The 17,056-nt window shown below is 47.7% G+C and overlaps 1 protein-coding gene across 2 annotated transcripts; it reads left to right on the top strand.

Moving 5' to 3' along the window:
* Nucleotides 1-43: 43 nt before the first annotated feature.
* LOC146356153 (KRAB domain-containing protein 5-like) lies at nt 44-16,434 on the top strand. Of its 2 annotated transcripts, none has more exons than XM_084831839.1 (6): nt 44-1,387; nt 10,188-10,692; nt 10,901-11,020; nt 13,071-13,156; nt 13,364-13,484; nt 15,754-16,434. In XM_084831839.1, the coding sequence occupies exons 4-6, from the start codon at nt 13,085-13,087 to the stop codon at nt 16,095-16,097; spliced, it is 537 nt and encodes a 178-aa protein (XP_084687965.1). In that variant the 5' UTR covers nt 44-1,387; nt 10,188-10,692; nt 10,901-11,020; nt 13,071-13,084; the 3' UTR covers nt 16,098-16,434. The 2 variants fall into 2 exon arrangements, with proteins under 2 accessions (XP_084687965.1, XP_084687966.1); XM_084831840.1 differs by having other exon boundaries at nt 53-1,387; nt 16,070-16,434.
* Nucleotides 16,435-17,056: the final 622 nt, after the last annotated feature.

Below are 17,056 nucleotides of genomic sequence, written 5' to 3'. Positions count from 1 at the left end.
AGGTGCTTCTCTAGGAATCCAGACTTGCTCACTTTAACTCCTTAGACTGACGCAGGGCGGCAGAAGAATTTCAGGCAAAATCAAACCCTGGGTTGCTGGGACCGAACAGGCAGGAACGGCCCCTTTATGTGAAAGAAGCGTGCAATAATAGTGGCATGTGTTAGAAACACTTGAGAACAATTTTTTAGGAATATTATATTATGATTAACCCCATAATGTCCAGAACGCCTCCGGAACGGAATGGCCCAGAAGGTGGTTTCCATGCATGTTTCGTGGGTTCTTATACTGCAAGGAGGTCCGATCAGTCCATCCTAAAGGAAATCAACCCTGACTGCTCACTGGAAGGACAGATACTGAAGCTGAAGCTCCAATGTTTTGGCCACCTAATGCGAAGAGAAAACTCCCTGGAAAAGACCCTGATGCTGGGAAAGACTGAAGGCAAAAGGAGAAGGGGACGGCAGAGGATGAGATGGCTAGATAGCATCACCGATGCAATGAATATGAACCTGAGCACACACCGGGAGAGAGCGCAGGACAGGAAGGCCTGGCGTGCTATGGTCCATGGGGTCACGAAGAGTCGGACACGACTGAACGACTGAACAAATATCCATCCCTCTTGGGCTCCAAGATCACCGCAGACGGTGACTACAGCCATGAAATTAAAAGACGCTTGCTCCTTGGGAGGAAAGCTATGGCCAACCTAGACAGCATAGTAAGAAGCAGAGACATCACCTTGCCGACAAAGGTCCGTCTAATCAAAGCTATGGTTTTCCCAGTAGTAATGTATGGCTGTGAGAGCTGGACTGTAAGGAAGGCTGAGCGCCGAAGAATTGATGCTTTCGAACTGTGGTGCTGGAGAAGACTCTTACGAGTCCCCTGGACTGCAGGGAGGTCAAACCAGTCCATCCTAAAGGAAATCAACCCTGAGTGCTCATTGGAAGGACAGATACTGAAGCTGAAGCTCAAATATTTTGGCCACCTAATGCGAAGAGAAAACTCTCTGGAAAAGACCCTGATGCTGGGAAAGACTGAAGGTAAAAGGAGAAGGGGACGGCAGAGGATGAGATGGCTAGATAGCATCACCTATGCAATGAATATGAAACTGAGCACGCTCCGGGAGAGAGCGGAGGACAGGAAGGCCTGGCGTGCTACGGTCCATGGGGTCACGAAGAGTCGGACACGACTGAACGACTGAACAACAACAACAACATCAATCCCATCTAGTCTGGTGGGACTGATGAATTTGGTTGATTTGGCTCACTTGGAAGTTGCTGTTCCCAGCCGGTTTTCTTCGATACGGACTATTGCCCAGATCAGGTATCAGAACGTGGTTCCTGTGGACGTTTTGCAGCTTATTGCATCCCTGCCGTGGAGTTATGTGTGACTGGTGAGTTTGGTTGATTTAGCTGATTCAGTAGTGGCCGTATGTGTTCTGGGAGTTGCAGGACTTTTTTCTGTCTAAACATGGCTTGCTGGGGAATGATGGGACTTGCAGGACTTTTTTCTGTCTAAATAGGTCTGGCTGGGGAATACTGGGATTTTAAAGACTTTTTGCTGTCTAAACAGGCTTAAAATTGTGTCCTTAAGCTTTAAAGAAGGACTCCCTGGTCAACTGTCTCCAAGATAGTCAGCCTGTTCCATCATCGAAGTCTTGCCCTGCAATGTTTCGGGAGTTGCTTCTACCCAAAGATTATAGGACCGGTGTGATGCTCCTGCCCTGGGTTCTCCCTTCTCCAGCTTCTCCCTGATGAAACTGAGAAGATAACCCCTTCAGGATGTCTGCCTCTGCTGGGTCCGTTGTCCTTACTGACACACACAGCTTCAGCCCCTTTTACTCTCTGGATTAAAGAGACACCCAATATGCCTAATTGGTTCCCTTTACCCAATACAGTAGAAGTAACAAGGAAATGTGTTTTTCTGATGGTAGTGCAATAATCCAAGCAAACAAATGGAATATTAAAAACAAACAAAAAATCATTAATACAAGAAGAGTTATATATTGTTATTAATCAAACTATGCTTGGTCCTAAGCTACCTAGCTTCTCTGCCCCTTCTTGGCAGAGAAGATGGCCTTGTAGGCCCCTTCCAACCCTACTATTCTATGATTCTAAATCCTAATCCCCAACCCCCACTAACTAGATGTAGCTTCTGCCATCCCTAAGGCCCTATCTGACTTCTGTCAGCTCTCTCCTTTTATAACCTCCGAATCCTCTCTCTCTCTCTCTCTCTCTCTCACACACACACACACTTTCGCTCACTCCGTAACACTCCCTTAACCCTGTCTCATCTGGGTCACATTTAACCATGCAAACATATACGTCAATATAGCGGGCATATGTTGCAACTGGCTGCCCCACTTTGATGAAGGTGGAGTGTTAGGTGGTAGTGGGCCATCACTGGGTGGTATTTATTTCCCCTTTTGTGGTTGGGGCCTTCTGGCCAATCCAGCTGTATCACAGGGGAAGCTCCGAGCCAAATGCACAAGCGTGTGACTTTCTGGGCCGATGCACTGTCATTGTAACCCATAAAAATTGCGTGGTCTGGATTTCTATTTCTGAGGACATTGTCTATTTCACCATGCTAAATCCATGCAGATTCTTGGGGGCTTGTTACAGTACAGAAGCTACAGTAGAAAGATGGATTATAAAGAGTAATTCCTAGCTGTCTATAGCTCTTTACTGGGCAAATAAAGGCACAATCCATGATCAGAAGGCCCCGAACCCGGCGCTGTCTGATCATCCAGTGCAGGGCGGGAGGAGCGGTGGAGGTGATCTCCACCTCCCCGTCCTCACAGTGAGCATTTTTTGCTAGACAGGCTTTTTTGCCCGTCTAGCAATGGTGCTACAGGGCCCTGATGCTGCTCACCACAGCATCCTTTCCCACCTGCCTTGCTGGCATTTTCCACCAAGCCCCCACTGCAGCCCTGGAAGGAAGGGTCCCCTTCACCCCAGTGCAAACAGGACTCACCAGATCTAGCTGCAAGGGGGAAACCTGGGGACACGCCGCCCCTCATGGATTGGGAAGGGGGCAGAGCAGGAAGGTGCTTCTCTAGGAATCCAGGCTTCCTCACTTTAACCCCATAGACTGAGGGGCTACGGAAAGAGGAGCCACAAGCATTACTGTGTTTTACTTTCAAACTCTCATCCACTCCTGATTAAGGATGAAAATGTCACCTGCTGTGAAAAAGGCAAATTCTTGTAAGGCATAATTAGAAAAGGAATTGAGAATAAAACTGCCAATGTCATACTGCCCTGATACAAACCTATGGTGTGACCACACTTGGAATACTGTGTACAGTTCTGGTCACCACACCTAAAAAAAGATACTGTAGAGCTGGAAAAAGGGCAACTAAAATGATCAAGGGGCTGGAGCATCTCCCCTATGAGGGAAGGTTACAACAGCTGGGGTTGTTTAGCCTGCAAAAGAGGTGGGGAAGGGGAGACATGATAGAGGTCTACAGAATTATGCAGGGTTTGGAGAATGTGGATAGGGAGACATTTTTCTCCCTCTCTCAGAATACTAGAGGTCATCCTATGAAATTGATTGGTGGGAGATTCAAGACAGATAAAAGGAAGGACGTCTTCACACCGCGCAGAGTTAAACTATGGAATTCACTACCACAGGATGTAGTGATGGCCACCAATTTGGATGGCTTTAAAATTGTTAACACAGATTGCTAAGACAGATTCTTGGAGGAGAAGGCTATTTATGGCTACTAGTCCTGTTGGCTATGTGCTACCTCCAGTATCAGAAGCAGTAAGCCTATGTCCACCAGTTGCTGGGGAACATGGGTGGGAGAGTGGTGTTGCACTCCTGTCCTGCTTGTGGGTTTCCTGTGGGCAGCTGGTTGGCCGCTGTGTGAACAGAATGCTGGACTAGATGGACCCTTGGTCTAATCCAGCATGGCTCTTATGTTCTTAGGGCTTAATCCTATACGTCCTTAGACAGAAAAAAGCCCTATAACTCCCAGCATTCCCCAGCCAGCCATGCTGGCTGGGGAATGCTCGGAGCTGTAGGGCTTTTTTCTGTCTAAACATGCATAGGATTGTGCTCTAAGCTAGAAAAAGCGTGTAAATAGAGAGGAAATCTTAGGGACAGACAGAAGGCAGGGATTCCGTTGGTGTGCTGTGGTTCTAAACCAGAAGGCTGTGAAACTCACCCACCAACCCACTCACTGAGTCTTAGCATTTGCCAGCGTTTCCAACAGAAAGATCACCTGGTTGCTATTTTTCTTCCTACTCCATTTTTTTCATTCATTCATTTATTATATTTCTATACCACCCCATAGCCAAAGCTCAAAAAGGCTTTCATAGCAGCTGACATGAGCTCAATAATGAACAACACAGCCCTTGCCCACAGCGCACGCTCTGAAAGATATGACACAAATGGAAAAAGGGATGGCGAGGGAAGAGGAGAAAAAGTAAACTTAGACACCAGTTCTTAAAGTTCCAACTTGCTTCTAATGACCAGCATGAATGGATACATTTAAGGGAGAGGAGGGGTCAGATGGAACTGGTCTCTCACCAGAGCACAATAGCGTTACTTCTTTGACTTCAAGTTCTGTTTTTCACTTCCGCTGCTACCGGTTGTCTCTCTTTCTTCCAGAATGTGATAGGCGGGAGAGTGAGAATGAAAGAGAACCATACAAGGTGTTGCTGGAAAGAGCCAGATGTCAACCACTTAACTGCTTGGAGTGTGGAAAGAGCTTCCATTCAAAGCCAAGCCTCATGGCACACAAAAGAATTCACAGAGGGGAGAAACCCTTTAAATGCTTGGAGTGTGGGAAGAGCATCCCTGAGAGCTCACACCTTATGTCACACCAAAGAATCCACACAGGGGAAAAACCATTTCAGTGCTTAGAGTTTGGAAAGTTTCAGACAGAAGACAAATCCCATTTCTCATAAGGGATGTCACGCAGGGGAGAGACCATTTAAATGCTTGGTGTGGGAAGAGCTTCAGTTTCAGCCACAGTTTTACATCACGTCGAAGAATTCGCTCAGGGGAGAAACCAAATGCTTGGAGTGTGGGAAGAGCTTCAGCTGGAGCTCACACCTCTAGGGATGGACGAACCCATCTCCATCTGGAGCGCGAGGGAGGTCAGCGAGCTGCCTCCCCGCCCCGCTTGCACAGCCCAGACCTACCCACCGAGCCACCCCTCCTGCCCACACCAAAGACTTCATCAGTCCAAGCCTTTGTGCTTTATGCAAACAAGGGCTTGACTGCCAAGTCCTTGGCACAACCAACCCCCAGCACTCTTGCCCTGGCCTCCTCAAGAGGAGGCCAGGGCGAGAGCGCCGGGGTGTCACCGAGGCCCTTCCTCCTCATGCCGGCTGTTAAGGAAGGCCTTGACAGCCAGTGGAGGCAGGGCGGGTCTTGGCGTGGCCAGCCCCCAGTACTCTTGTCTTGGCCTCCTCTCGAGGAGGCCAGGGCGAGAGCCCTGGGGTCCCACGGCACTCCCAGCCACTTGCTGAGCTCCGGGGCTCTTCGCGGCCAGGTCTGTCAGTGCCCCAGGGCTCGGCAAGCAGGGTCCAGGAGGCCGGATAGGGGGAGGGGAGTCTGTTGGACTCCAGCCCCTTTTCAGACTCCCATGCCATCCCTACACACCTCATGTCCCACAAAAGAATGCACACAGGGGAGAAGCCATTTCAATGCTTGAAGTGTGAAAAGCTCAGAGCTCACACTGTATGTCACACTAAAGAATCCACACTGGGGAGAAACCTTTTAAATGCATGGAGCGTGGAATGAGTTTCAGTCAGAAGATAAATCTCACTTCTCATAAAGCAAGTCACATGGGGGAGAAACCATTTAAGTGCTTGAGTGCGGAAATAATTTTACTCAGAGTTCACATCCTATGTCACACGCAAGAATTCACACAGGGGAGAAGTTATTCATATGTTTGGAATGTGGAAAGAGCTGCATTAGGACAGACTCCCATATTTCACAGCAAAAAAAATCACAGAAGGAGAAAATGATTTAAATGTTTGGACTGTGGAAAGAGCTTCCATTTGGCCAAGTCCTTGACTTGACATCCCTGAATTCACATTGGGAGAAATCATATAAATGCTTGAAATGTGGAAGGATGGAAACCTTGGTAGATATCAGAGAATTCAGTCAAGGCATAAACTATATAACAGTTAAGATGGTAGCATGAGTCTTGTTGTTATTTTTTTGTTTGGTTTTATGATTGTAAATCATCCCAAAGGCATTTACCAGTTGGGTGGTATACAAATCTAACAAAGAGAAATAAATAAGGCTATATGTGCATGAACAAGTTGAATATAAAACAGCCGTGTATGGAGATTATTTGTTGTTATCTATTGACAGGCTAGAATCTTCTATACCAGAATTAATAAATTAATTACTACATTTGGTACACTTCCTGGCTATAACATCAACTGGTCAAAATTTGAATGAATGCCTAAAGGTGATACCAAGTCAACCAGTGAATTTCTCCCATTGGCAATTTCGGAAGCTATAACATATCTTGGTATATTGGTTCCCAGAGATATTTCTTAAATGATAAAGGGTGTAATCCTATTCAGATAGGCGGCTGCCTCTGAACTCGGAGGCGACAGCCTATCCGATGCAGGGCAGGAGAAGCATGGAGGGGATCATTCCCTTCATGCTTCAGCTGCCCTGCATTTTCTGCTAGACAGCCGATTTCGGCTGCCTAGCCACGGGGGCGGGGGGGGGCGGGGGAGGGACACATTGGATGTGTCGTACAGGCATTTCTGCCGTCCCCACTCCAGAACACCACCGGACACGCCCCTTATTGGCCGCTCCGCACTCTTCTTGCTAGCGTGGAGGACAGGGCTGTTCCGCGCTGCCTCCGAGGCAGTGCAGAAGTGGGGAGAGGTCAGTTCTTCAGGAACCGACCTTGGAGTGCAGGCTCCAAGGTCGGTTCCTGGAAAACAAGATATCCTATGGCCATCTAGCTGCTGTCTAGCAGCCATAGGATTGCTCCCTAAATTGAATCTACATTGTTGGAAGAAATATTTATTGATTTGGAGAGATGGGCATCGCTTAAGTGAAGTATCTGGGGTAAGGTTAATTTACTTAAGATGAATGTTTTGCCACAGATAATCTATGTATCATGTAGCTTTCCCTTGTGTATCCCCCAAACTTATTTTCTAAAACTTAATGCAGCATTTCGGGTTTCTCCCCCCATGAGTTTTGCTTAAGAGCATGCAGTTGCTAATCTTGGAAAGAGGATTTAATTTTCCAGATTTTAGCCGCCGCTGCTGTTTGCACATAACAGTGGCCCATCGGTTCAATAAACTATGGGCTGTCGGGGCGGAGTGGGTGAGAGCCACTTCTGCTTTTACTCCACATTCTGCAATCGGCTCATTCATAGGTTGTGGAGAGTGACGTCCAAAAGCAGTCCGCTGGGTTGTTTAGGGGCTAAATAACTCCGTGGTTAACCCGACAACAAACCATGGGTTAACCACTGCGTTGTTTAGCCTCTAACCAACCCAGTGGCCCAGGTTTGGATGTCATGCTCCACAACCTGCGAACAAGCTGATTATGGGTTGTGGAGTAAAAGCTCATGCATGACAACCCATGGTTTGTTTAACCGAAACCCATGGTTGTTGTTACATGCAAACCAGGTCTATGCCATAAGGAATGTCTTGAAACCAGTGTCTGGAGGCTGTTTTGGGATGGATGAGGGTGAACAAGCTGAAACTTAATCCAGACAAGATGGAGGTACTGTCGGTTGGGAAACCAACTACTTCAGATGGAGGTTTACAACTGGTCTTAGATGGGGCTGCACTCCCCCTGAAAGACCAAGTGTGCAGTCTGGGAGCCCTCCTGGACTCTGAGCTAACTGGGGAAGCCCAGGTGGCTGCGGTATCCAGGAGTGCTTTTTACCAGCTTAGGCAGGTACGCCAACTGCAGCCCTATCTGGAGAGGACGGACCTCGCCTCAGTTATCCATGCACTAGTCCCGTCCAGGCCAGACTACTGTAATGCGCTGTATGTGGGGCTGCCTTTGAAGACGGTTCGGAAACTTCAGCTGGTGCAGAATGCGGCCGCCCAAGTATTGGTGGGGGTGAGGCAATTTGATCACATAATGCCTATACTGCGCCAGCTGCACTGGTTACCAGTGATTTCTGGCTGGATGGCAGCTTGATATATAAAAAAGAAAGGAGTGTTTGCACCTGCAGTCTCAGCATCTAGAGAAGTGTGGCATGTCATGTCTCATCAGCTGCGGTTTGATCCATATTCTCATGTTAAATTAACTTTATGCAGTGTGTATGGGGGGGAACCCTGGTCTGAAAACAGAGAGGAGGTCTTTTTTGTGGAAGAACTGAGCTGATAGTGAAATCTATATGTTAGATCAGATCACCCCCAGCAGCTTCATATAGAGCAGGGGTATTGAACCACTTTCAATAGTGGTTCCATTGAAGAGAAGCTCTTGGGGTTGGACTCGATGGTCTTATAGGCCCCTTCCAGCCCTACTATTCTATGATTCTTGCGGTGGGGGGGGGGCACATTCCAGCGGAGGACAGGAAGGCCTGGCGTGCTGTGGTCCATGGGGTCACGAAGAGTCAGACACGACTTAATGAATGAACAACAACAACCAAGGGTAAACATAGCAGCACATTTTGGCTGAAGGCCCTTACTGCCAGCCTTAGGAGAGGCAGTTCAACCTTTTAGGATGAGGAAATGAAGAGCACCAAAGCTGGGAAAACACCAGACAAGAAAACTTAAAACTTAAGGCTGGTGGCTCTGATGTCAGTGGGGCGGTGAATCCGCTCCAGGTTTCAGTCAGAATCAGTCAGAACTCTACAGGAGCTATCCAAGGTGCGGAGCCATATATTGGCTATATAAGCACAAACAAAAGAAGTCTCAAATCAGTTTAGTATTTATTTATTTAGTACATTATATCCTGCCTTTTCTCCTCCATAAGGAACCCAAGGTGGCATACATAATCCTCCTCCTTTCTGTTTTAGCCTCACAACAACAACCCTGTGAGGTGGGTTGGGCTGAGAGTCTGTGACTGGCCCAAAGTCACCCAGTGAGCTTCCATGGCCGAGTGGGGACTGGAAGCCGGATCGCCCGGCTCCCGGTCCAACACTCTAGCCATGACACCATTAACAACAGGTGATGGTTTCAGGTCAAAAGAGTAGGACACAGATGCAGCTAAGATACTGTCTGGTCCTATTGTTATGGATGCTTTTCAGGTTCTGCAACCGGAGAATGTAGAGAAGCGTCTTGGATGACTGAGGCCTTCCCCCTGTATCATATCTTGGCTTTTAAAGATCCTTCCCTATCTTGGCTTTTAAGTCTACCAGGGCAATGCTGGTGCAATGACAGCCTCGTCTAGAAGCAAACACCGTAATGTTAGTGCTTCTTTCTCTGTGGCAGACAAGGTCTACGGGGTTAAAGAGAGAAGTGTGGATTCCTAGAGAAGCCTCTTCCTTCCTTCTTTGGTCCACTCCCAATCCATGAGGGGTGGGGAGCGGAGTGGCTTTAGTTTTGCCCCTTGCAGCTGGATCTGGTGAGTTCCCTTTGCACTGCAGTGAAGGGGACCCCCAGGGCTGCAGTATAAATTGCCAGCTAGGCGGGCAAGTGCGGGGTGGATGGGAAGACTCCGAGATGGAGAGATGCTTGAAAGCCCTTAGCCCAGCCATGCAGCTGCAGAGTGTGAGGTTGGGGGGCTGAGAACGCCCCCAATGTGGCTGTCCCATTCAGGGAGTGTCTTTCCTGCTCTGTGATAAAGCAGAAGGTCCTTAAAACAAGATCCTTTAGCTTTGGATAATTTTAAACTGGTTTCAAGCTGGTTTACATTTCAATAAAAGAGAAGGCATGGGAGGGGAGTGGATCTGTGGAGGAAGGGAGGTGAAGCAGAAGCAGCTGTTGTGGGAAGGAGGATAAAGGGATGGAAGGAAAAGAGTGTGGATGGAGGTGGGAAATGTATGGGCAGGGATGCAGTGGGTGTGCTTTGGTTCCAAACCAGATGCAGGCTTTGGACTGTGAGCATCCGGGGAAGGATCCTTACCTCCATCTCACCCCAGTCTCCAGTTTCCACTGGAGTCTTGGCAATCACCTGCCTTTCCTACAGGGAGACGACCTGGTCACTCTCAGTAACCTGTCTGCTTTTTCTTTGTCAAATACCTCCCCCGCCCCTGGTTTAAGAGTAAGAATGTAAGAGTTCCTTCACAGAGCGCCATGTTTTCATTGCAGAAGTTGGCAGCACAGCTGATTGAGGCAGCCCTGAGAAAGGAATTGGCTGAAGGGCCTGGAGATCATCCCTGCTGATGGTCCTGCAGCCCAGATCAAGGATGGAAGAGCAAGACTCAATTGGCCCAGGAGCAGGAAAAGGCTCGGATACTGCGAAGGCTCGGGACAGTGGAGAATTCTGGGAAAGGGCCATGCAGAAGATCCTGGGTGAGGATATGCCCAGCTCAGGTGTACAGTGCCAGCACTTCAGGCAGTTGGACTACCATGAGGCCGAGGGCCCCTGAGAGGTTTGCAGCTGACTCCGTGATCTTTGCTGTCAGTGGCTGAAACCAGAGAGGCACACTGTAAGTCAGATCCTGGACGTGGTGATCCTGGAGCAATTCCTGACCATCCTTCCCCCAGAGATAGGGAACTGGGTGAGCGGAGCGGAGACCAGTTCCCAGGCGGTGTCCCTGGCAGAAGGTTTCCTCCTGAGCCAGGAAGAGGACAAGAAGCAGGCAGAGCAGAGGTGAGAGCGTTTCATCCTGGTAGTTACAAGGGGCTGAGAATCTTTCCAAGGGTAATGGAAAACTGCCCACGACGTGCCCGCTTTTTTTCTAGAAATTATCCAAAGAGGGTCCCACCCCCACCCCCCACCCACCCCGGGCTTTGCCTGGTGTCATCCCTTTTCTCATTGTGCTCTCTCTTTCCAAACCTCACTACTCTTTCTGGTGCAGGACCTGTTTGCAGAAGAGGCCGTTGACATCCCTGAGACACAGAGGGCTTCATTGGACACCAGACGGAAGCTGCCGCCCACACGGACCGTGCTGGGGGCGAAGGAGGTGCCACTTTGCTGGGTGAGGGTTCAGGGCGCATTTTTCACCTTGCTCTTTGGGCGCCAATCTGGGCTAAATTTGGGGTACAAGTATAATAAACTAGTGGGCCCCTGCAGCAAAACATTGGACTGTGAAGTGTTTCCATTTGGGGTTCCAGCCACTCAGTTCCATTTCCCACACCCTGATTTTCTTTTGTTTTCTTCCCAAGAATCAGTCACCTCATGTCCTCATAGATCATTTTGGGATGGGGAGGGTTCCTCTCCATTTGAGGTTTTTTTTTCACCATATCAGGTTTTTCCCTGGGGGTGAGCTGGACACACATCTGTCCAAATCCCAGCTACGTTCATATCTAGGATGTCACCATTGCATTATAATGTGAACCACGAAATTATTTATTTACCTTATTACATTTCGGCTATTGGGCGGTATAGAGATGAAATACATACATACATACATACATACATACATTTATATACTACCCAGTAGCCTAGGCTTTCTGGGCAGTTCACAACAATGTAAAGCCATACAATCGAATGTAATGTAATACAATATAAAACTTTTTAAAGTTTAAAAATACCATGTAAAAGCCAAAATAAAACCCAGCAGCAGTTACAGCCCAGGGAAAGCCTGGGTGAAAAGGTGTATTTTCATGAGGCGTTTAAAAGATGCCACAGTTTCTGCCTCCTGAACTGCACGGAGGAGGGTTTTCCAGAGGGTGGGTGCTGCTACAGAGAAGGCCCACTGTCAGGGTTCTTCATGACGACATTCTATTCATTTCAGAATGACCAGCAAGGCCTCCGCTGATAAACGTAAAGGTCGGCGGTGTAATATATAAGGGAAGGCGGTCTGCTAGGTAATCTGGTTGCGGTATCCAAGTTGTTTAGGGCTTTATGGGATCATAATGAAACCTCGTACGTGGCTCGGTAGCTAATAGGCAGCCAGTGCAGTTCTTTTAACACAGGTGTTATATGGGCATAGCTGGGTGTCCCAGTGAGCCCCGGAGCTGCTGCATGCAGCACTGGCTGCAGCTTCTGAACCACACACAAGGGCAGCCCCACACAGACCTCACTGCAGTAGTCTAATTGTGAGGTTACCAGTGCAGGAACTGTTGTAGTTGGTGTACCAACCAAAGTTGGTAATGGGCGCTCTGGGCCACCAAGGCCACCTTGGCTTCCAGTGACTATGATGGGTCTAGAAGCACCCCCAAACTACTGACCTGCTCCTTCAGAGGGAGTGCAACCCCATCCAGAACAGGCAAACACCCCAATTCCTGGACCAGGGGACTGTCGGCCCATAGGGTCTCTGTCTTATCGGGATTCAGCCCTCATCCAAGCCATAACTGCATCCAGGCACCAATTCAGAATGTGCACGGTCTCTCCCGATTAAGATGTCACAGAGAAAAAGAGCTATGTGTCGTCAGCATACTGGTGACACCTTGCCCCATATCTCCCAATGACTGCTCCCAACAGCTTCATATAGATATAAAATAACATACAGATATTAGATGACCTAGCCAGACAGTGAGATGGTTGTCTCTGAATCCTTTTTCTGTCTATATGTCTTCCCCTTTTCTCTTCTGCCAGACACTCCATTTCATTTCACATCGCACCTGGTTCTCAGTGTTTCCCCCCTCTCAGTCCGTTAACGTCTGTGAATACTGAGTCCTTGCTGGGCTGTTTTGGGGGTGCTTTTTGCCCCATTTTGGTTTTTTTCCTTAAATTATTTTTGTAGCCCAGCAAAGCTTGGGATTACGCCGACTCTCTTTACACCTTCCTGTTGTTGTTCCCACCTGGTTGTCAAGTTTTTTCCCCTCTCAATGAGATAAGATTCTGAGGCCATTGAATCCTTGTTGGACTGGTGGAGGGAGGGTTTTTTTGGCTCCCTTAGGTTTTTTTTTCTTTAAGAGTTTTTGTACACCTGCAAATCTGAGAGTTACCCCTAATCTGTTGACTCTCCCTGTTGTACGTAGATGGTGTGATTTAGGCTACATATGCACAGGTATAGCAGATCTGAATGGGAAGTAGAGGGAATAGTAAATATATCTCCTTTTCCCCTTTTGTGTCCCTCACAGGAGACAAACCAAGGATGAGGACAAAACATAGTAGCTCGTCTCTTCATCGCCGTGGGCTGGAAAAAGCTCCTGCGCAACTGGATCAGGTAAGGGGAAGGATCAGGGTCACAGGGGAGGGGGCAGCCTGGGTGCCTCTTTCCCCTGCACATCTCCTGGCCCAAAAGGATCCGTCTCTCTTTTCTTCCGTCAAAGTTGCCAACAAAGGAGGCTATGAATGCCACATGTTAAGGTTTATCCCTGGCTACATAATTTTCATTCCGAACTGTGCTCACAGATGACGTTCCTTCTTCCAGGTGACCTTCAAGGAGGTGGCTGTGCATTTCTCCAAGGAGGAGTGGGCCCTGCTGGATCTGGACCAAAGAGCCCTCCACAGGGAGGTCATGGAGGAGAATGTGGGGATTGCAGCCTCTGTGGGTAAGGCTCCCCCTGTTCTCTGGGCTGATACAGTCAGTTTACAGGGGATAAAAAAATAAGCGCAGCCTCTTTCGGCTCTCTTGCTCCATTTTAGCTGCTGGTGTCCTCCTCTTCCGGCCTGGGTGGCTTCTGGGGTCTCTTCTCAGGTTGCCCTTACTTAGCAGACCTTTGTCAAAGCCACAGTAGGTGATGTCCTACTTGGATGTCAGAGTTTGTGTCTGGAGGGAGTGCGTTGTTCCAAAGCTCGAATCTCATGCGGAGACTTAGGAACCTAAGATGTGTCCTGCTGGATCAGGCTAAAGGCCCATCGAGTTCAGCATCCTGCCTTCTTCCCACAGTGACCAGCCAGATGCCTCCAGAAAGCCCTCAACTATTAGCCCCTTTCCATTTTTGCTTCTGACCCTGAAGATGGGGGATTGTGACTTGGGAGGAAGCCCCATTCAGTTCATCCTGACTTGCTTCTGGGTCCACACACATAGGAGGACTGGAGGCTGCTCCAGGAGTCTTCCTCTCCCCACTTGCAGACCTTCTTTAGCTTCTGCCTCATGTGCTGTCAGCTCAGCCTCCCAGTCTTGTATGTGCTCCTCTTACTGGCTGATGTCTTCTTCAGGCTCTCCGTCCTCTCTGGTCTGGTCCAGCAGCTGCTCAGTCTTCAGGCCACCACCAGCTATCACTCAGGCTCCAGTTCTTTCCCCAGAAGGCAACACTTCAGTCAGAGTCCCTCTGCCAAACTCCCTGCCTGACTCGCCACAGCTCCTTATATTCGTTCTAGTCAGAACGCCCCAGCCAATCAGCTTTGGGGTGGTCAACATTCTGACCCCCTCTTCTCTGTGTAAACCTTGGGCCAATGGGCATCTTTGGATCTTTCAATTATTCACCAATCTGATGGTACCAATTTCAATCCTACCTTCCCATATAAATAGAGAGACCCTGGCTTTTTTTTCCTTCCCTTTTCCCCCCCTCGAATATTGTAAAACTGAGACTTTTGAATATGTTGTTGTATTTTTATTTCATTCTTCTTCTTTTTTTATTTTTGTAATGTTTTCAGTTTGTTTCATTTTGTAAAAATTCACAATAAAAGATTAATTGTTTAAAAAAACTTTTCTTTCCAATATTTTCATTCTATCGGTCTTGAATTGATATAAAAGTCTCTTAGGGTGCAATCCTATCTAGATAGGCAGCCCGCTCTGATCTCGGAGCTATCCAAAGCAAGGCAGGAGACGCACGGGGGGATCGTTCTCTCCACACATCTCCTGCCCTGCTTTTTCTGCTAGACAGCCATTTTCAGCTGTCCAGCGGGGGGTGAGCGGGAGAGGAGGCTGCTGTACAACACATAGGATGTGTCGTACAGGCAGATTCGCTCTCCCCGCCCCGGAATGCCCCCAGCCACACCCCTTTTCAGCCGCTCTGTGCTCCTCTTCCGAGTGCAGCGCGGATGTGCAGGGAGGTCAGTTCCCGGAAAACAGCATATCCTATGGCCATCTAGCCGCTGTCTAGCAGCCATAGAATTGCTCCCTTAGAGGAGTAAAAAACCTTGTTCTGAATACCCTTTCACATTGATGTTATTTGTTTTGAGATCTGGATACAAGGATACCGGTATCGGTGGTGATATTTTTCGAAATAGCTTTTCTTTTCTGTTTTTCATTATCCAAAGCAATCAATTTAATGTGGATGTGTTTGGAAATTCACATTTCCGTAATTCTTTTTTAATTAACAGAATAGTGTTCAAATTTTTGATGTTCAGCCAATTACTTTCTATTTGTATCCAATGTTTTTCCTGCCTTCCCCCCGCCGCCCCCAATATTGAATGCACATGGCTAAGTTGAAATGCCTCATAATATAAAGTTAGGAACACCCCATCCACCATTCATGTATTGCCTATATCTCAAGTTCTTAGCTATTCTGGGTCTCATGGAGTTAAAGTATTCCAATGTACTTTGCCGTTGTTTTAGCACTGTTTTAGGGAATTTAATAGGTAAAGCATAAAATAAACATGTAAGTTTGGGCAAAAGAATAATTTTCATCACTGATATTCGACTAGAAAGTGATTAATTTATTCCTTTTTTATTTTCTGTTTAATGTCAGTCCATATTTGGAGTTTGTAAAGAGCTTCCATTTTGTTAACTCTTTCACTTTACATCAAAGAATTCACACAAGGGAGGAACCATATAAATGCTTGTAGCGTGGGGATAGCTCCAGGAAGAATGGGGTCCTTAGCAATTAACAGATTATTTATGTAATTATTTTATGCATTTCTTAACTGCCTTAGAGAGAAGTCCTATCATCCCCGGGAGAGTGTCCCAGGACTATGGGATTGCTCGGAAAACCCCTCCAGGGTTGGAGACAGTGCTCCTAACTCAGAAGAGGGAGTCGGACATCCAAGCCCAGAACCTGCCCCCTTGCAGCCGGCATGGAGAGAACAGCACCACCTGCCTCTCTCCAAAGTTCAAAAAGAGACCAAAGAGGAGGGGGAAAGGGGGCGTTCTGCTGGAGGGGCAGGGGAGGGGACCAGAGAGAGCAGGAAACAATTTATCCGGAGATTCCCCCAGCCTCCTTCTGTGTCTCTCTTTTGCCCTCACTTTCAGCCCGCCCAGCAACAATCACCAAACATAGAGAATGGGGAGTGAAGATCACCTCTGCTGCTTCTCCCGCCCTGCTGGCTTCATAGGAATCTTGGAAGTCTCCGAGTTTGGGGTCTTCCGAGCAGCAAGGATGCAATCGATAGGATGACCCCAGTATTCAGTTTGAACTACACTCTGGGGCTGCCATAATTCTCTCTCTCCCAGCCACAGCCCCCACCAAGCTACAATATAAGGAATGAACTGAATTTGCTTTGGAATTTGTATCAGTGGGGTTATTTTTTAAGTGTTTCACATTAAAGGAGAACTGAGTTAGAAACAGCAGGAAACCTTCCCTTTGTTGTCATCTTTCAGGTTTCTTTATTTGGGGGGCGGGGGGTGGACACACCATTGTCCAGGCTTAGCAACATTAAAATCTTGGATTTCTGATTTCATTGGGCTCTCATTTCTGTCCCTCATGTTGAAGGGTCATCATGAGTGCTTTGGCCCGACCCTGATTGCTTCACAGCTTAATCTGAGTGTTCACATCTTTACTGAAAGAAAACAAAAGAGAAGGAAGCATACCTATGCGGAGATTCCTACAGAAATCATGTAAAGAGGTTCTCTCTGTTTATATTTCAAAGAAAGCTTTTGTACAATGAGTGACAAGGCACAACTTTGGCTAATGCTGATTGGATACAGAACACTACAGAGGCAGAACAAGTTGTTAAATCCTTCTGATTGGTTTGTAACTGCCACATAGGAAAACAAAGAGCTTTAGTTGTCAGTGTGATAAGCCCCTCTTACTGTTCTGGTTTTATCTGGCTTTTCAGGTGGCACTGAAGCTGTGGCACGAATATTCTCCCTTTACCCTGATATTGCTTTTTACTCAGATTTCCAGTCTTCATGCTTTGTTCACTTTCACTGTGCTGCATGCAAGGTTAGCGAAAGGCATGGTCAGTGCAATCATAGGTCTGATTAATGGCTGTTGGAATTTTCTTCCACATTTGGGAC

The sequence above is a fragment of the Heloderma suspectum genome, chromosome 2, assembly GCF_057233095.1.
Source record: "Heloderma suspectum isolate Gila_16-S chromosome 2, 16-S_ref, whole genome shotgun sequence".
NCBI classification, from domain to species: domain Eukaryota; kingdom Metazoa; phylum Chordata; class Lepidosauria; order Squamata; family Helodermatidae; genus Heloderma; species Heloderma suspectum.
The sequence above is the reverse complement of the archived record's forward strand: the minus strand, read 5'-3'. Positions and strand labels throughout refer to the sequence as shown.